We start from the raw sequence: 21,006 nt of genomic DNA, 5'->3' as shown, positions 1-21,006 counted from the left end.
CTCAAGTTATCCTCCGTTATGTGTCCTAGCAGTGAATACGAGAGGAAGGAGATGTCTCGAGTACCGTATGCATCAGCAGTGGGAAGTTTAATGTTCGCAATGATATGTACGAGACCAGACATTGCACATGCATTGGGAGTAGTTAGTCGGTACATGGCGAATCCTGGTAAAGAGCATTGGAATGCGGTAAAGAGGATCCTAAAATACATTAAGGGTACTTTGGATGTCGCATTATGTTATGGGGAACCGGAATTTATTGTCAAAGGGTATGTTGATTCAGATTATGCAGGTGATATGGATAAAAGTAAATCTACCACTGCATATGTTTTTACACTTTGTGTTGGAACAGTAAGCTGGGTTTCAAAACTGCAGTCAGTTGTGGCGACATCAACAACAGAAGCAGAATATGTAGCAGCTACTCACGCTATGAAAGAGGCAGTATGGTTGAAGATGTTGTTGGAGGAACTCGGGCACAAACAAAAGAATATCACTGATGTTAAAGCTAAGGGGTATAAAATACTATTAAATTTTAGCAGGAAATACTATTAAATACGATACAATTTTACACAAGATATTTATTTATTTATTGAATGGATATACTTAAACCTTGCTACAACACTTATAGGCAGTGTACCTAATCGTACAGTAGTGTAGTTTTTAGTAAGTCCGGTTCGTTCTACAGGGAATCTTTTTAAACAAAGCTTAACGCTATATTAGTTTACTTTTATAAAAATACAAATATATATATAAGTAATATTATTATTATAAAGGGGGGTTTTTTTTTACCGTTTAATGACCGGTTTGTCGATTTTAAAACTTTAGTCGCAGTTAAAACCAAATGTAAAATAATAAATATAAATACAAGACTTAAATTAAAGCGTAAAGTAAATAACAATTGCGAATAATAAAAGTGCGATAAAATAAACTTGCGATAATTAAAAAGTACGATAATTAAAAGTGCAATTAAATACAATAACAATAAAAATGCGATAATTAGAAGTGCAATTAAATATAAAATAAAGGAAATTAAATATAAAATAAAAGAATTATGCTTATTTAAACTTCCGTAATCATGATGTTTGACGTGTTGATTTTTAGTTTATTCCCATGGGTTAATTGTCCTTTGTCCTGGATTATTTAATATGTCCGTCTGGTTTTTGTCCATAACAGTCCATCAGTCATAAATATAAAGTGCGAGTGTCCTCGTCAAATTATCCTTATACCCGAAGTTAAATATTCCAACTAATTGGGGATTCGAATTGTAACAAGGTTTTAATACTTTGTTTAATGAATACACCAGGTTATCGACTGCGTGTAAACCAAGGTTTTACTACTTTGTTAACAATTACACCAATTACCCTTGAATGTAATTTCACCCCTGTTTTAATTATTCTAGTGGCTATTAATCCATTCCCGTGTCCGGTTAAATGAACGATTATTCGTACATATAAATACCCCGCCCATCGTGTCCGATCGAGTGTATATGGTAATTTATAGGGACGCCCAATTGTAAATCTTTATATTAACATTAACAAACTATCATTTAGTTAAACAAATATAAAGCCCATTAATAGCCCATAGTCTAATTTCCACAAGTGTCGTTCTTTTATCCAAACCCCAATTATGGTACAAAGCTCAATTACCCAATTTTAGTAATTAGCCCAACATCATGATTACTTCGGATTAAATAAGCATAATAATAACTTAGCTACGAGACATTAAATTAAAAAGGTTGAACATAACTTACAATGATTAAAAATAGCGTAGCGTTACACGGACAGAATTTCGACTTACACCCTTACAACATTCGCTAACATACCCTTATTATTAGGATTTAAAATTAAAATTAAAATTAAAATATAAATTATAAATATATATTACGTATATATTGAGAGAAGAAGGAAAAAAGATGATGAAAAATGCTCAGAATTCGGTTGGCTTTATAGGGAGTTTCAAAGTTTGGGGCTCCGCGACTCGCGGCCCTTTTGGCCTTCAAACTCCGCGAGTCGCGGAGTTTGAAATTACAGCTCACCCATTTTGGAGTCTCTCTTGCCGACGGTTTTTATTTATTTATATAATATATAAATAATTATAAGAATTATTTAAATATTATATTATATTTATGTGCATAGTTGCCTTGTAATTTTTAGTCCGTTGCGTCGAGCGTTGAGAGTTGACTCTGGTCCCGGTTCCGGATTTTCGAACGTCCTTGCGTACAATTTTATATTTTGTACTTTGTATTTTGAATCTTGTACTCTTGTAATTTCGAGACGTTTCTTATCAATAATTGGAACCTCTTTGATTGTCTTTTGTACTTTTGAGCTTTTTGGTCGTTTGCGTCTTCAATTCGTCGAATCTGTCTTTTGTCTTCGCCTTTTATTATTTAAACGAATATCACTTGTAAATAGAACAATTGCAACTAAAAGCTTGTCTTTCTTGAGGAATAATGCTATGAAATATATGTTCGTTTTTAGCATTATCAATCACTCTATTTTGTGACAACCAGAGTGCCTTGCATCTTGCAAGGAATCCGGCATTTCATTCAAAGACAAAGCATATAAGAGTTCAGTATCACTTCGTTCGTGAGAGAGTGGAAGAAGGAACCGTGGATATGCAGAAAATTTATACTGACGACAATGTGGCTGATTTTCTAACAAAGTCAATCAACCGTGACAAGTTTATTTGGTGCCGTTCCTCATACGGCCTAGCGGAGACGTAAGCAACATCGTTGGCAAGGAAGGATTATCGTGTGAAGATTTATTGAGCTTCAATCAAACCTTCAAGTGGGAGATTGTTGAAATATTAAATTGGACAGTGGATGGTTGGTGAATTCTATGGTCAACATACACATGTATATTGTGGGAAAGCTATTACAATGGAGGCTTTGAAATGTTTTCATACTTCACCAACTCCATATCTCTTACTATAAATAGAGATGGACATAAGCTTATTATTCATCCCATAATTCATTCTCCATTCTTGTACTAAAAGATTAATTAGAGAGTTAGTGAGTGTTAGTCTCCTAATTACAAGAGATATAAAGATTAGTGCTTATTCTTGTAATTAGAGAGAAGTGTAATTCCTATTATTCTTATTAGTGAAACGTTTCTTTCCTTGCCCGTGGTTTTTTTTACCCTATTGGGGTTTTCCACGTTAAATCTCGGTGTCTCTTTATTGTCGCTATTTCATTTATTAATAGCGGTTTGCTATAATTCGGTGTCGCTTTTCTTAACACGATCGTCTTTTCCCTACCAAGATGACCACTTAAGCCTCCACCATGTGAATCTCGGATCAACTTCTCGCTCAATGAGCAATGAGGGATACAAAGGCGATTGAATGCCTTTGAATAAATAACCATCGAGTTGGAAGTAATCGTCATGAGGTTGTGTAACCCATACGTTTGCAAAATCTACATCCTGCTTGATGCGTTACCTCTAAGTCATGGTGACTAGCAAAGTTGTGCGCCTGCTTAATGCGTTGGCCACTTGGTTTTGTTGCCCGCTTTGTGCTCTAGTGTAAAAGGGTATTGTTGTAATTCGATCAAAGAATAAATACTTGCTTGGGTATGAACTTATAATTCGAGTAGTTATAAAGCAATTTTATCGCATTTATTGTCTCACTTGGCTCTGATCTAGTGTCGTCGCTCACAGTCGAAGAAGAGCTCTGTAGATGGGCTTGAAAGATTGGGGTGGAAATTCCAATCCAAATGCTGACTAAGATGCCACTTATTACTCATGAGTAAAGGGTCTTGGATGATTAAGTTGGTACCTAATTAGATGAGCTATGGAAATTTTAAAATCCATCAAAATTTTATTTTTATGGCGTCTATTATTATTTTTATTTTATTTAAAAAAAAAAAAACTTTTTCCTATTTAAAGGCCGGAGGTCCTCTCGGAAGCAATCTCTTTATCCGTCAAATAAAGAGAGGGATGACTTTCTCTATTCTTGAGAGTGTGTGAAGAAATGACTTGTCTTTATTTCTCGGATAGAGGAAGGATTGTCTACATCTCACCTCTCCCATACACCACTCATGTGCTATTGGGTTTTGTTGTTGTTGCTTCAATTAGATGAGCCTAATATTCAACGTAACCAAGAATTTCGTATAGTTTTATGGTACTCCGTATTATATCCTATAAATCTCTCTATGAAATCCCTGACACTTACCATACAAATATATACGATAAAACTGAGTTTACAGCCACAAGATAAATGAACATACCAATAGCTGAAATACATCTTCAAATACAAAAATAATCAAGTATCACTCCGAGAAGATTATTCACTAAATCAAACACATAACAAAAATAATATAAGCTAAAAGAGACGAGATTTATTGTAGATGAAATCTAGAACTTGGTCTACAACCTACTGTAGGTGCATAAGGATAGGCCACCGGTCCAGGCTATGGTATTATTACCACCAAAGAATCAATCATGGCTGCAGCTCAACCAACAATGACACAACCATAAAGAGAATACTAATCATACACTTAACTGATAGCAGTAAGACATGCCACCTCAGCACAAAGACAGTTCTAGTCTGCTCGGGATTGACCAGCTCGAGAAGAAAGAATGATGCCAACAATAAGACCATACAGAGCCAGAGCTTCAGCGAAAATGAGAATGAGAATCATACCAACAAAAAGTTTGGGTTGTTGCGCATTGGCTCTGAAACACAAAGTAAAAATTATTATTTCACGGTTAGAAAAAGAAACAAATTAGATAGATCGGAAGTGTAATGAATCAAAATTGTTCGAATCTCATTGTTTTGTAGCTAGAATGCCTAATGAGCAATGTAGTTTGCTATTTCATGCATATCCACATATTGGATACCAGCAGAAAAAACTATTTGTGTTTACCGAAATAGTATAGTATCAACATTTCAAGAAAAAAACCTAACCAGTATCAAAGCTTGAACCAACAAAGTAAATCAATCAATGCAAACCAAAACCAAAACCAAATCTTGTGACTTAAATATCATGATAAAGGGTTGTGTGATTATTTTTCCACTACTATAACTGATAGCCACCAAGAACCAAAGTATATCATGATATACATTATCAATTTCCATTTTTTTAGGTTAAAAGAAGCATCAAAATACAGTGACTATTGTCTCAATCTAACATAAAGACAATCATCAATTCATAGAGCCTTTTCTTTAGGCTGGAGCTAAAAATTACTGCTTTTTTTCTCTTTAACTTCATAAGTTCCCAGGTTGAATGAGTAATAGATCACTACTTAATTGCATTTGGTAAGATCTGACTCCGTATTTAATTGTCATATGATATGATATCATATATGATATAGATACTACGTATTTATTACAGAACATTTACGAATTTGATTGCCAAAAAAACAGTTGTAAACAAATCTTGAGATATATCAGGATCAATGAAATTTACCTAACACCAGCATCACCAACAATTCCAATAGCCATACCAGCAGAAAGACCAGCAAGACCACAAGCAAGACCAGAAGACAGATGAGCATATCCATCAAACAAATAATACGATTTCGCCTTCGGGTTAATACCGGTACTGATAATAACGGCAATAATCAATCCATAAATACCTAACACACCAGCCATAACCACCGGCACAATCGACTTCATCACTAATTCCGGTCTCATCACTCCCATCGATGCAACTCCTACACCACTCTTCGCTGTCCCATACGCCGCTCCCATACCTCGATAACACGAACCATATGACGAATAAAACACATATTGAATAATGGATCGTGTTTATCTATAAGTTAGGGACTTCAAATATCATTCAATTAAGATACATTAACTGAATATTTCTCATCAAATGACAGAAACCTAAAATATCTATATCTATTTATACAAGTATATAAAGCAGTTTATTATTATATATCCAGAAACTCATAAAATTAAGACTCAACATTTCAAATATTTAATTTATGCAGTTTTCATTTAACAATAATTTTATCATTTTCACAATTTTCACACATCACCATATCCATCAAACAAACATAATATATTACTATTGCCGAGTCACTATTTTAATAATAAAAATTCATATTCCGCTGTATAGGTATTAAGCAAGTATATACTGTATCGTCATAGATCGTGTTTAATTAAAAGTGAAGGTTTTAAAATCAGATCATGTCAAGATAGATGAAGAATTAGCTAATTAATTTGCATGAAATGACTAAAATCTAAGAGAATAGATCGATGTAAGAGATTGAATACGATATAGATATTGATTTAGATCGATGAATTTAGATTACTTACAGGAGAAAACTAGGGCTGCTGCGGCACCGAGAAAGCCGAAGAACGGCGCCGTTTCATCGCCGGAGAATGTTGAAGACATGATGATCGTGAATCTCTAGAAAATTTTGATCGAATCTTACTGATTTTTTTTCAGATATATCGAAAGTCTTTGATCGAAGAAGAGATGGTTGTATTTATACAAAGTCGTACAGACTTGGTTTGTGATGTATCACGTGGTCCGCGAGTCATGATTGAGTAGATTTTAAAATGGGGGTTGAGATATTTTAGCCAAGTAACATAAATAACATAAATGATAAATTCATTTATGTTGTGATTTCAAAATTTATAAAAATTTCCCTAATAAATCAGTTCTACAATTAATTAAATGTCACAATATAACTGATGACCAACCGCATGTATAATTAATTTATGAGTGTAAACGATGGCTCTAAAAAAATGTCATTAAAAAATTCTTAAAATATATACACCAGTGCATAGTTATAAGATATTTATTTATAAGAGTAATAATTGAGCAACAAAATTTTTATCAAAATTTATTCATAAAAATCTTTGGACAAATAGTAAAAGGAGATAAAAGAAAGAGGGGTAAACTAATGTAAACTATAATTGGTTAATTTCATCAGTCACCGTATCTTGTGAAGTGTTGGTGACCTAGCATTGTTATTTTTAACACAAAAAAGTTTATAAATTGATGTAATAAAAGATAAAAAGACTATCAAGAAGCTAAGAATTACAACAATCAAAAGACCTTACAACTCGATTTGACAACTCGACTCAAAGTGCATTGGGCCTTAAACAAGTACAATAGTTGGACTACAACACCACCCAATCCCAGGAATGTAAGGTATGGGAGATAGAGTGTAGACAATCATTTCCCGTACCCTAGATTAGATAGAAGTCACTACTCCACCCGCGGGTATAGCCCACGAGGCTAGAAAAGGTCGTCCCTCCTCTACTCGAGAGCAGAGAGATTGCTTTCAAATAACCTTCGGCCAATAAATAATATAAATAATAGAAATGCTCATAAAAACGAAGTAAGGAGGGCAAATGATACATACCTTACCTGAAAGAGTTATGTGCGCCTACGAAGATGCGACTATACAGAATTAACTAGACACATATAAGAGTAATGCACCTCAATAAGACATATAACATACATAATATAGTGCGCAAAGACTACATTCCAAAAATCTAAAGAATCTACCCGCTAACCAAATCAACACCACAGGACACCACTAAAGGGTAATCACCCGGAAGAAGGCATGTATACGAATATAAAACATACCACGACCTACACAACAACCGACACAATGACCAACACAACAACCGACACAATGACCAATGCAACGACAAAATCCGTTGAAACATTAAACAAACATACTCAAAACATGCAATCTTACCAAGACGTGGTGTACCGTGAAATGTAGAATGCTAGTGGAGAACGAAAGTACAATCTTAAGATCACAATCAATGCCCACGACTTGAACTACCGTCTAAAAACCGTCTACATCTACTTAACTCTCGAAAAACCAAGAGACTCATAACCTATAGAAAGATGTACTTGCACGTCGTGATGTCTTGGTCAATAAACTATAATTTCTAAACTAGCTCCTACTTATTCAAACCGTTTTTCAGGTTGCAAAAGAATATTTACCCTGGAAAAGCTCTACAATATCAATAAGCAATCACAACTTGAAAATGTAAAAACGGTAAACGGATAAGGGTTTTTCTGTTCATGCGAGTTCTCAAATATACACAGTCTAACCAGGTTATCTTGTAATTGTTTCCAACCCCTTACCTAGCCATCTCAAAATATTCTGCTAATAAGGTCAGAACCCTAAGACCTCTTAAGAGGATATCAGCACCCTCTAACTACTGGGCTATATCTTAAGATAGCAGCCAACATAGAATGTACTTCAAGAAAACCTAAACTAATACCACATTTCTAATGATTTCATTATAAACACAACAGGAAAACAAACCTTCATAGTAACTCTTTGACAACCAACATCTTCATGATACTCAACGCCAATACATTTCTGCATAAACAAGGGGAAAAAAAGCAACAAAACAAGAGACCAAAATAGTCTCAAGTCAATTTGCAACCCTAACACACACACACACACACACACACACACACACACACGCACATAATTGGTTTCTGCAGTTAGTATAAAAAGATGACTGCATAATAAAAATAAAACCAAGAAACAAAATGAAAGTTTCTTTTAAAGAAAATCATCTTGTATAATCTTGTTGCGACAAGGTCAATCTAACCTGTACAGATTTAATCAAAGATAAAAGGAAATTTTTTCCTACTGCTTCTGTAAAAGACAGAGATGGGTCAATCTAACCCATACAAAAGTTGACTAAAGGCTAGAATATATCTATAACTAAAAGATGCTTACACCTCTTGTGCCACACTTCAAATTTTTTCAGATTTTGAAAGCATAGAATCCAACAAAAGATTTAGATTATCGTCGTCATTGAAGATGTGGACCAAGAGATGATCTTCACGAACAACCAGATTTGGCATCGGTCTTGGTAGACATATGCTTCTCGATCAACATGTCCACAAATGCTCGTATCTGCATAAATAAAGGAAGGTAAAATCAAGCGATTGTTAATAGGATATATAAATCTGAACCAACTTAGTACAAGCAAAACCCTAAGGGTTGTCGTTAAGGTGCTTAAAAAATCTATTACATTAAAATAGCCGTCACCAAAAAGTCAATTTTAACAGCTATGTACAATATATTTATGCATGTTAACGACAGCCCTTAGAGTTGTCGTTAGAAAAATATTAGATATGATTAGGGAAGATATTGAAGCACTATTTATCCGAGTGTCTTTTAAGAACAATTTAGGATGTTTAAGACACTTAATTATGTCAGAGGCTACTAATAACCCACTGAACCCGTTTCAGCAGTTGAGTCGAAATTCTAGTAAAGATACATAATATATACACTTTCAAAGCGTTTTTTAATAAAGCAGAATTTGGCACTTTTTAGATAATAATATAAAATATAAAATAATAATTGCAATAGGTGAAACAGACGAACACTATAACTTATAGCAGTGTGTCCATGCAACTAGGAAATCACATATATGAAAATATTATAAGATAATACTTGAACTGGATTATGTTAAGCAAAAGACACCGAAATACACACCCTGTTTTTGCGCTTTAAATCAAGAAACTCATAAACAGCCATTGATTTCTCTGCATCCGTAGCATGTACCATGACCTGAAATTTAACCAATGAAATGTCATGAAAAGATAGAGGTCCCCAAATTTATGGGCTTGACTTCAGCTTCATTATAAGTTCAAAAAATCGTCCTTCTGTTTAGAATCAAAAGAACCAAAGACCAACTAACTTGCTGACTAACGACCAACGGAAAAGGACTAACAACAAAGACCAACTAACAACTAAAAGGGAGAGAGAGAGAGAGAGAGAGAGAGAGAGAGAGAGAGAGAGGGAGAGGGAGAGAGAGAGAGAGAGAGAGAGAGAGAGAGAGAGAGAGAGAGAGAGAGAGATGGGGTGACCTTTGTGGCTGTTTTCTTCATTATGTTCTTGTAACTGTCTTTGTCGATTTTTCTTGCCTTATAAAGAGGCATAAGAAGTGAAGCCACGTAATCAACAACAGCTTGCTTAATCTTATCAACTCCTCGAGGTTGGTTCCCGACCAACTCCCGGTTAACAGTAACTTGAGAAGCCGAGCTCTCATTGGGTCGAGCCAGACCATCATGTTTGCGACCCGATAACGGTTTTAGGTTCACATTTGAATCCTCTTCATCCATTAGATGCATCCTACTATAAAAATCGGAATCAGCAGCAGCCGCTTGCGATTGCCATCTATCAATGGCACTATGGTCTTTTAACCCTTCTGTACCCGCACTATCAACCCATGCTTTTGTAAATATGCTGCTGTCAACACCTGCACTTTCAGCCGACTGCTCTTTGTAACTCAACGGGCCTGCGTTTTCATTTGAGTGGGTCCGCTGTGACTGATTGTCCACCGACATCTTTGAACTCTCGAGGTTGACTCCGGCAGCAGGAAAGTCAACCGACCACTCCCTTACTCTACAGTTTCTAGAATCGATTTCAGACACGCAATCTTGCCGCCCTGTAACTCCACCGGGCCATCTCTTTCGGAACTCGGAATCATCCATTTGTGCGTATTGCTCCCGTCTCGCAAACTTGTTAAAAGATGGTATTTTTGGAAGGTGCAATGATGTGTTGCACTTGGCCCCAGATGATGCATACGCCTGCAAAAAATCACATGTTTCAGTAAAGTTGGCAAGATGGGTACATCTGGAAAGTTGGGTAACGGGTCAACAAAGGTAAGATTAGAATGAATCATTTTTAATACGTCTAAACATGAGTGTATCTGGTAGAGTTGACCCACAAACAATTCCTTTGCCGATTTATCAAACTTGAGGGCAAATTAAATACAATCGGAACATGACATTTGAAAATAATCTTGCATAATTAAAAAGGTTACATTTTATAGTTTTCACAATAAAAGGTTATATGTACTAATTGGCACTATAAAAGGGTTGCATATTCTATTTTATGTTCCCTTTTGGTCTTAAAAGAGGCTGACGTGGACGCTTATCAGGTGGTTCCCATTTTTGAACAAAATTGAACACGTAACCGTTTAATTGTGCAAGATCATCAAATGTTCTCTTTAATGATCATTTTGGTATATCATGTTCCGCTTTTACAAAACTAGTCCTAAACTTAATATAACCAACTAATCTTTAACTAGAGGCACTAAAGATGTCGGATGCACCAAACCCTGTGTATATAAAGAAACTATCTTTAATTATGAACGACTCATTCATATGTCATGAGTAATAAGTAAGAGAGAAAAATATATAAAATTTAAAACTAAAAGAAATCCGAAACACACCTCGGCAGCTGCGATAGCGGCAGCACGAGCGGCTTCTGCAACATCAAAAGCAGCTTGTTCCTCTTCAGTCAACGGTAACTCTTCGTTATTTTCGTCTTTACAAATTTGCTTTCCTGCTGAACTTTGAGAACTCGACGGTTTGTTTTCAGGTTTCGTTACAGATGCACCGTTCCTATTTCGATTGTGTGAATTAGCACGAAGTGGAGGCTTCCGTAAAGCTTTGTTTCTAGAAGTATCTACAGCACTCGATTGCCTCAGTAACTTCAAACCGCCATTAGACGCTTTCTCTTTTCGGAAAAGCTCGACCCAAACACTAACAAGCTGGCTCGCAATAGCACGTATATCTCGGCTTGTATGAACACAGACCTTCTCTTTCACAGTTTTCCCAATACCTACATTCATTATTTTATATATATTAGGGAAACTAATGATGGCAATGGGCAGAAAAAACCAGCGACCCGCGGGTATCCGTACCCGTGAGGAACAGCTAAAGGTTCATAAAAGCTTACCCGTGGGTACGGGTCGAGTAAAATTTTGTACCCGTCGACGGGTCGCGAGTGATGGATATATAATACCCGCGACGGGTGAAATCCAACCCGTGAATCCGTGATACCCATTTGAAAACCCCGTGGTATACCTGTTAACCCGCATAGAATTTTAATTACATGCATATATTTTCAATGTATATTCTTAATTATTTGCGGGTTTACCCGTGGGTCATAGATATCTTTGGGAACGGATAAGTTAAAATGTATATGTTTTATACCCAAGGATTTACCCGTGGGTCGTGAGTATCTGCAGTTTACGGGCGGAATAATTTACCCGTTGACGGGTAAACGGGCACCGACGGTTAAAAATAATAATTCACGGGCAGGTCGCGGATATTAAGGATCCGTGCACGTTACCCGCAGGTGCCATCAGCCACATAACCCGTTATAGATAAACATTTAGCAACATGAAATACCAGAAAGACGAACTGCCAGTAGATCTGTAGATACAATCACAAGAAGACGAACACAATGACGTAACAGTTGAGTACCGTTTTTCCCCATCGAATCCTGTTACAACACAACATAACAAGTTCGTAAAACAATTCGAATACAAAAGTTCCAATTTTCCAACAAACTTTCAAATTCTTTAATTCGGGACCTACCAGTATCCACGAATTAAGAACACCAAGCCCGTCTTTCGTCCCCGCAAACGATCTAAGAACATCAGGAGGAAGATTCAACAGCTCTTTAGCAAGATGCAACCTTCCTGATCGAGTTTTCGCATTCAAAAACATGTCCCGTAACAATGAATGTTTACGAACACTCGTGATCTCAATCGCATCGAGTCGTCTAACAATATCCCTATATTCACCCCTTTCAGTATCCGAATGCCGTTTTGCAGCAGCAATGGCTTCTACTTCTGCTGTAAAATCATTTCCAGTAGTTAAAATATCGACGATACGAACCGCTTCCCTCATCCCACTCATCATGGCCCCACCAACGGTATCCGGATGCTCCTTACACGTGGCTTCACCAGCAAAAAATAAACAGTTGTTTACGGGTCGACCCAATATGTCATAATCTTCACCAGTTGCACCAACAGCAACATATGAGTAAGCACCGTAACTAAACGGGTCCCGTCCCCAATCTGTAACCACCGATGCAACGGGATCACGTACTACATCTTCCCCGAAAAGCTTGCGGAGAACAACTAACGCGTGATTCACATGATCAGACGGGCTTAAATCTTGGTCGTTAATAGCTGCTTTCCCGACCACTAACGCTATAAGAACGGGTGCGTTGACGGTTTTCTTGACGTTCCAAAACATAAAGCACCAACCTCGTTGATCGGTTTCTTCTGCAGTAGCTCCGAAATAATCAACCGAGTCGTCCCAAAATACTTCGGGAAATTCGAGAACGACTTTGTTGAGCACACCGAAACCGAGTCGTTGGATGGACGAATATTTCCACATGGGTAACGATGGAGAAAACTTTATGGTTTCCGCTTTTAGACACCCGAGTGGGAGTGTGATCAAAACCGCATCTCCGGTGAACTCCTTCCCGTTTTCGGTAAAAACTTTAACTTTGTTTTTTGATTCGTAACAAACCTCGGTAACGTTATGGTTTAGGTGAATATGAAGTCCGTTTTTAAGAGAATCAACGATAGCACCGTAACCACCTTTAATCATGCAGTGGGCCCCACCAAATCCTCCGTAAATATCATCTTGATTCCAATACGGAAGCGATACTTGTTGCAATGAAGCAGCACAACCGTATTCCAAATGGGCAAGATGCCAATCCATAACTCTCCTTTCGAGCGGGTTCAAAATCTCATCTTTTGGGTCATCGGATCCGACCCGTCGGATCTTTAGCCCGTATTCTAAACCCTCTTCAAGAGACATTTGCGTTGCTCGATCACCCTTTTGGGCCACAACCAACTGCATGTCATCAAGTAGCCCGTTGTATTCAACCTCGACAGCTTCATCCAACTCGGGAGGAACTTTTTGACCCGTGACAGTATCATAAAGAGGACAGTCACTATTCAAAACAGTCAATTCGAGACCCAATTGTGCACAAATCAACGAAGACGGGTCGGGTCTTCTTTGAGAAGTGACATCAGCTTCAACACCTGTTATAATGCTAGCACCAAGATCAACCGGCACCGAAAGTGACGAACGGTCCGTAAAAACCCGACCCCCGACTCTATCACGCGACTCTAATATCGTTACATGGAAACCCTGACGCTGCAAGTGTCGGGCTGCGGTTAATCCAGCGGGACCCGCTCCAATTATAATGATTTTATTTCTTGTTACTGAATCATCATTACACTGCATACACACATTCGGCTCGTTTTGATTAACTGAAACCTCTACTTGAGTAGGTAACTTTTCGCTAACGCAATTCTTTTCTTCCAAAGGTGAATCGAACACATCCACATTCGTATCGTTTTTAATAGTCACATCCAAATTTTCGGTTGCTGCACTGATTTCGTCTGTCACGACATCGTCGTTTTTGGTTTTACCGAGTATAAACGAAACTCCGTCATCCACATCAGTAACTGGCGCTCCCGATTTTCGAGCATCGTTTCCTTCTCCCGAAATTCTGAAATTCGGCTTTACACCAGCTTCAGATATCTCTTTTTCAATCGCAACTCCAAAGTTTATATAACCCTGTCAAATTAACGTGTTAATAACAAAAAAAAAACTTGCCAATATCTTTTTTATTTTTTATATATGTAAAAGGAAAGTCGTAATTATGTCATATTTTGTTAAAAATATTGAATATCGATCTTTAGATGAGTTCATAACTAGGATTTTCCATCATTGATTTGGATTATGATGTCCTAATTGTCTCTCTTTAAATCAAATCAACAACCATTGATTGGAGATTTCAACAACAGATTTGAATTCCAAACATTTATTTGTAACAAACTCGATATCTCTTTCATGTATAAAAACAAAACAAACTCAATTATCTTTATTCTCTCCTATAAATAAAATGAAAACGTATTTTAATTTTGCGAAACTTACATAATGATCAAGAAAAGAGTAGATCTCCCTAATCACAGAAGCTTGAGGATGTTCGTCCACATCAGCAGTATTCGATATCCCGCATTCTGACAGCGGTAATAAGCGAGTAACATCCTTATTCCAAAGATGTAAAATATGATTCCTGCAGAACACGTAACAAGTTTACTAAAAAGATTGTACCTTTATAAAGGAATTATTTTAAAAATCAATTTACAGAAACACACCTGCACTCAATGTATTCTTGAAGCCCGCCTTTACGCTTGAGTAATTCCTTAAACTTCATCTTCTCAACGGGACCTGCACCACGAGCTTTCAGTCCAACTGAAACAGCTGCAGCCTCTCCACTTTCAGCATCTATACCAATAGCTTGCGAAAAATCAAATTTTCCTTTTGTTTTAGTTTGCAAAAAACTCTGTTCGTGAATCAGCGTGTTCCAATCAGCATCCCCCTCGTACGCCATGTCATCATGTCTATGCCTTTTAGCCAGTCGCACCACACGTTTGTCAGCTGATTTCTTAACCGACTTAGTTTCGGGATCAGGCATAGAATCGGTATCACTTGTGGAAGCTTCACGTGGACCCTCCTCTGCAGCATATTTATCGGGCCCGTTTGATGACACCGGAGATAATTTACCGTTTTGTGCTGATGTGTTCTCCTTTTGTGATGAAAATGAAATAATGTCATGGTCTGGGCTATCACAGTCATTGGGTTGAGTAGTACGTGACCCGTTTAAAAACTGGTCCACAACGACCCCACCATCAGGGTTTGGATCCTTATTCAAGTTTTCGGATTGACCTATAACTGGCTCATCATCACTTTCCACCTTTTTGACCTGGGTCAAATTTTCTGTTACAGAAGACGAACGTTTCATATCATCCTCTAAAACATTATTTGCAGTAGGATCATTACTAAGATGGTTTGCTGATTTTTCGTCTTTTTCAACCTCAACTTCTAAAGGTGGAGTAACATCAAATTCGTGCACTAAATCATAATCCTTATGTTCAACTACATCATTACAAGTTTCAGTTACCTTTATCTGTTTACGTTTTGTAATCTTTTTCGATTTCTGATTCGAACCAGATTGTGCTTTTAGAAGAAAAACCGATAACGAGTCTTCTAATTGATCATCTTTCTCATTATGGGTCAAATTATCGCCCAAACCCTTATTTTTCACCGATTTACTTTTAACCCTCTTCTTTTTCTCTTTAACACTAACTTTCGACCCCATATTAACACTCGTAACAATTACATCTTCAGAAGCATTCGGCTCTTTAACCACATTCAAATCTGGATTCTTCACATTTGTATCTAAATCGTTAACTTTTGTTACGCTAACCCTAGCCTCCTTTTTTGGGCCTTTCAATTTCTTCCTAAACGAAGCCAATGTATCATCCATACCCCCTAAGTCCTGCTCTAAAGTCCCATCACCATCACTTTCGATCTTAACTTTTTTAGGGTTTTTTCTACTTTTAACCTTAAACATTGATCCAATCGGTTCATCATCATTCGAATCGAAACCGGGTTTAATCTCGGAAGATCTTTTCTTCTTCCCCAATTTCTCCACATCCATTTTCTCAACCCTAGTTTTCACATCAAACCCTATCCCAATTTCCATATCATCCCCAATTTCCAACAATTCTTGATTTGATCCACTTTTATTACCATCACATTCCATTTTTCAAATTATTCAAATACCACTAATCCAACACTCATACACCATAAAAATAAAAACTTAATTCAAAAAATCACAACTACCTCACAATCAAAATCCCTATAGATTCAACACTTCTGCATTATATGTAGCATATACATAACCTATACATACATACATAAACACAACCACAAAAAGCAACAATTTGTATAATTACTTCACTAAAAGAGCAGCAATCAAACCTGTAGATAAAGGGTGTACCAAAGTAGCGCGAATTGACCTATACATACAACTATCTTCTTTGATATGATAGAATTAGGTCGCCCAAAAGCAAACGCACACTGCGTTGGTAGCTATTAAGAAATTAAAATATTAATTATTGAATTTTAATTGAAAAAATGCAAATGGGTATTTCAAAGAAATAAACTTGAGGTCGTTCGCATATATACGACAAAATTACTCCCGTCGTCCTTGAACTTGTATTCAAATCACTGACGTCGTCCTTAAACTTTTTTATTTGCTTGGGTCGTCACTAAACTTTCAAAAAATAACGTTTGTCGTCCTTCCGTCTATTTTCCGTTCCATTTCTCTGTTATCTCATCCCATGTGCGAAGCACATGAGGGTATTTTGGACTTTCTATTTTTATTTAAATAAATTAACTTATCCTTTCTTTTAGTTTCATAAACAATTGGCAACCTTCAAAACCCATTAAATAAAATCCCATCAACCATCTGCATATTTGAAGTCAAGTATTTACAGTAACAATTTTCAAGGATCATAAACAATTGGCAACCATCACTTGGTCAGAATCACCACCATCTTCCGTTCTTCTTCGCACGGGGCACCGGATCGGAGCTCCGACATTTTTCCAGCCACCACTAAAACGACGGTGCTTGGGTGGTTGAATGTGTCTTCAAGTAGTTCTCCGACGGTTTGAAGGCATGGACTTTGATTTTCAGATCTGCAAACCGCAAAGGCAAATAGCAGTTGATTTCAAGTAATTTTAAGCCCTAGTTTGATAGTGAAGAAGATTGATCTCAAAATTCAATTGAATATGATAATAGTTCCTGAATCTAATGATTTCGACTCTGATGGCAATTAATATGTTTTTCAACAAATGGGTTTTTCAACAAATGGGTTTTTAACTTTTTCAACAAATTGGTTTTCAGTGGTGGTTTTACACTGTACAATTGATGTTATGATTTTCCTTATCCAAAAAAAAATTTGATGTTATGATTTTAGAATGAACTGAAATTAGGGTTGTTGATTTAACTAGAGAATCAGAGAGAAAGAGAAGAAGGTAGGTCGGTGAAGTGGATGATAAAGAAAAGAAATTGATGACGATAGATGATGATGTTGATGAAGAAGAATGGTGGATGATGAAGATAATAATGGATGATAAAAAGATAATGGTTTCATAAAGATGTTTGGTACAAATAAATATGCATAATGTACAAGTTATGTTATAGTCAAAAAGGATATTGAGAGAGAGAGTAAAAAGACTAAGATACCCTCACATATTTGAAACATGATTCAGTTTAACAGAAAAATTGACGGAAAGTAGACGGAAGGACGACGAACGTTATTTTTTGAAAGTTTAGTGATGACTTAAGCAAAAAAAAAAGTTTAAGGACGACGTCAGTGATTTTGATACAAGTACAAGGACGACGGGAGTAATTTTGTCCATATATACCCGAGTCGAAAGCTAAGAACTTTGTATTGGGGAGAGAGGTGGGGTCTTGGGTTAAAATAGGCCTAACGGGGTATGGGGTTTTTTGAGGTATATAGAATGACAAATTTTTATTTTTATTTTTTATTTTTATACAATACAACACTTATCCAAATCCAAATCAAAATTATTCTAATCCTTCCTAATTCTAATGCAATTTTTAAATTTTATGTTGTCTTTGTTAATGGTTGTTATTATAAAGAATATAAAGATAAAGATTATTGCTTGATTGATGTTTGTATGGTTAATTTTGGTAAAATTTTCAAATATCAAGTGATTTTTAAAAAAGGAAAACTTGTTTTTGTTTTTAGTTATTACAAAAATGTCATTCTTTGTGCAACTAATTTTGCGCGCGATTTTTAAATATCCGTTGATTTCATCTGGTGACTTATAAGGATGATATATCTCTAAACGGTTACTATAAGAATGTTATCTGTCAGATTCAATTTACGCGCGAATTTCAAACATTCAATAATGATTAATGATGACGAAAGATATTATAAGGTTGATAGTACCTTATATGAGGATTAAATATACATGGTTACAACATTTTATATGGTAAAAAATAGTAAATCTAACATGTTTTGTCATTAATATTTTTAATAAAAAAAAAGTTAAAACAAGTAAAATATATTCGAAGAATAATCACACATTTATTTACATCTGAAACTTAAACTTGAGGTTTCAAATATCATTTACTTAAAGCTAGTCAACGTTCATTTTGATCAGCTTTTTGCTCAGTTTAATTATGACAACTAAACAACAACTATTAGTGCGATAATATGTTAAAAAAAACTTCGGATCAATACACATTATCGATCAAGATTGAATTATTGTATCACTTGTAAAAGAGACTGACGGTTGCAAGAAGAATGAGGGTGCATGTCAAGTTACAACCTTCAGATACATTAAATGTCCATATAACTATTTTGGTAAGAAGTCGGTGAAGGAATAATGTCTGTTTTTTACTTGGTTAGGACATCTCGTTATCGGTAACTTTTTTACCATTTCTTTTTGCTATTCGTCGTGACGAGGTAGGTGTATGTACTTCGTCCTTCATCAAAGGACCAAATGTCAGATTAGGGATTTTGTTGGGAACTCATTCATCTCATACAGTCGTTGTAGTCCTTGAAATAATTGAGTGGTGGTGGTTGAATGTCGGATTGGTGGTTTTGTTGAAAATTCGGTATTTTCAGGAACGATATGGTCCACAAACAGAAAAGACAGTTTCCATTCGTAAGCAGGCCCCTTGGGAATAACAACAAAGGGAAAACAGCCAACGAAGGAAAACCAACCATGCGCAATACCAACTGACTATCAAAATACCTTGTACTGAAAGAGTAATTATCAAACGAGAGTAACATGACCAAAAAGTTTGACGCCGCATTTCGAGATGAGCGCGACATCAAATTGGGGGACTTAATATTGCATATAATTTCATGCACATGCCAAGCACATGACAAAGAAAAAGACAAAGGATGTTATGGTCTTTTTACATGAATGTGATAGCATATGGATTAGAGTTTTAAAAATAAGTCCAACAGTAAATCACTGTTGGGCCCGAATATTCTTAGGCTCTTTGATCCATAATAATTCTTCAAGATACTAGGGTTTAGCTATAAATAGCTAAACTTAATACTCATTCAAAACAACATATGTTCTAACAATTATTAAATATTTCCTCTTTTTAAATACTGAGCCGCCTAAAAGGAAATAACACAAGAATCGACTATTAATCACTTTCCAGCAGATTCTCATATCAACTAGGGTTATCACCGGTATCCGGACCGAAGTGTATTCAAGTCTACCAAACCCAACCAATCTACTCGGACTTGTACTCAGGTTGAATACATGCTTGATTATATATGTTATGTAGACGTGTTCAATATACGTTTTGACTCATAAAAAATAATTATTTAGACGTGTGTTTTTTTTTCTTATTTACCCATGTTTCATACATGCTATTTAGACGTGTTCCACATATTTTTTATTTAGATGTGTCAAATATTCTATCTGTAATTAATAGTCTTGTTTTAACCTTAAAGTGTTTATTTTTTAACTGTGGTTTTACAAAAAAAAAAAAAAAATGTGTTATGTAATATTTGATGAAAGTTATACGAAATAAAAGTACATATAAAATTTAATTTATTCATATAAACATCATCAAATAGTATATAACGCAAAAAAAAAAAAAAATTCTATTTGAAGTCAAAGTAAAAAAAAGATAAAGAATTTCATCTAATAAATTCTGGTATTTATTAATTAAAACATCTATTTTGATTAACATCTATTTAGTGAATAAAAGCAACTCCGTATTTTGAAGCTTTAAACGTTGCTGCTTTAACTACTAACTACTAGGTGAATAAATAATAAAGACCTTCTAAGAAAGTTATAACGCTGAGTCTAAAAGTAGACAAGTAGTGGTAATTTCCATAGTTATCTATCTCGACCTAAAAATAGAAGAACAAGTGTTAAATTCTCTTTCTTTTTTTTTTTTTTTTTTTCTTTTTTTTTTTTTTTTGAAAGGCAAGATTAGTTGTTAGTTGTTAGACTCGAACCTGGGTCACTCTCGAATCCATGAAACATGGATACCAATGAAGCAAGGCCTCATTGGCGTTAAATTCTCTTTCTAGGTGATGTATTTTCTTAATATGTTACTAGGACGTGGAGAATTGTTTTTGTTTTTCTTCACGTGGGTGGAGAATTCTTTCTCGACTCGTGGTTAGGGAAACGTCTTCTCTTCAATTTGAGGGTAGAGAAATGATTGTCTACATCTCACATCTCTCATACCTCGCATGTGCGAGATTGAGTATTGTTGTTGTTGTACCTAGGACGTGGAGGTGACATACCATCCGTTCCAATTTAATAGTTCCCAAACAAAAAACGCACACTTTAAGAAATGTCATCGTCATCTTGTACTTTTCTGTTCACTT

General features: G+C 35.8%; 2 protein-coding genes across 2 annotated transcripts; both read right to left on the bottom strand.

Moving 5' to 3' along the window:
* Nucleotides 1–4,206: 4,206 nt before the first annotated feature.
* Nucleotides 4,207–6,412, bottom strand: LOC139866118 (V-type proton ATPase 16 kDa proteolipid subunit). The gene is made up of 3 exons (XM_071854256.1): nucleotides 6,256–6,412; nucleotides 5,402–5,687; nucleotides 4,207–4,667 (listed from the first exon to the last, which is right to left on the bottom strand). The coding sequence occupies exons 1-3, from the start codon at nucleotides 6,332–6,334 to the stop codon at nucleotides 4,535–4,537; spliced, it is 498 nt and encodes a 165-aa protein (XP_071710357.1). The 5' UTR covers nucleotides 6,335–6,412; the 3' UTR covers nucleotides 4,207–4,534.
* Nucleotides 6,413–8,464: 2,052 nt separating this feature from the next.
* LOC139867960 (lysine-specific histone demethylase 1 homolog 3) lies at nucleotides 8,465–16,731 on the bottom strand. The gene is made up of 8 exons (XM_071856303.1): nucleotides 14,917–16,731; nucleotides 14,693–14,834; nucleotides 12,326–14,332; nucleotides 12,137–12,230; nucleotides 11,173–11,564; nucleotides 9,803–10,525; nucleotides 9,429–9,503; nucleotides 8,465–8,843 (listed from the first exon to the last, which is right to left on the bottom strand). Exons 1-8 carry the CDS (start codon nucleotides 16,365–16,367, stop codon nucleotides 8,769–8,771), a joined length of 4,959 nt encoding a protein of 1,652 aa, XP_071712404.1. The 5' UTR covers nucleotides 16,368–16,731; the 3' UTR covers nucleotides 8,465–8,768.
* Between the last annotated feature and the right edge of the window lie 4,275 nt (nucleotides 16,732–21,006).

The sequence above is a fragment of the Rutidosis leptorrhynchoides genome, chromosome 9, assembly GCF_046630445.1.
Source record: "Rutidosis leptorrhynchoides isolate AG116_Rl617_1_P2 chromosome 9, CSIRO_AGI_Rlap_v1, whole genome shotgun sequence".
NCBI lineage: Eukaryota > Viridiplantae > Streptophyta > Magnoliopsida > Asterales > Asteraceae > Rutidosis > Rutidosis leptorrhynchoides.
Note: the sequence above shows the minus strand (reverse complement) of the source record. Positions and strands in the feature narration are given on the sequence as shown.

Excerpts from the sequence above, each read along its gene's own strand:
- LOC139867960 (XM_071856303.1), bottom strand. The coding sequence starts at position 16,367 with ATGGAATGTGATGGTAATAAAAGTGGATCAAATCAAGAATTGTTGGAA. Across the intron at positions 10,526-11,172 it reads CCGCTATCGCAGCTGCCGAG|GCGTATGCATCATCTGGGGC; the intron begins GTGTGTTTCGGA and ends GATTTTTTGCAG. Across the intron at positions 9,504-9,802 it reads TGAAGAAAACAGCCACAAAG|GTCATGGTACATGCTACGGA; the intron begins GTCACCCCATCT and ends GTTAAATTTCAG.
- LOC139866118 (XM_071854256.1), bottom strand. The coding sequence starts at position 6,334 with ATGTCTTCAACATTCTCCGGCGATGAAACGGCGCCGTTCTTCGGCTTT. Across the intron at positions 5,688-6,255 it reads AGCAGCCCTAGTTTTCTCCT|GTATGGGAGCGGCGTATGGG; the intron begins GTAAGTAATCTA and ends CGTGTTATCGAG. Across the intron at positions 4,668-5,401 it reads GTTGGTGATGCTGGTGTTAG|AGCCAATGCGCAACAACCCA; the intron begins GTAAATTTCATT and ends TTTGTGTTTCAG.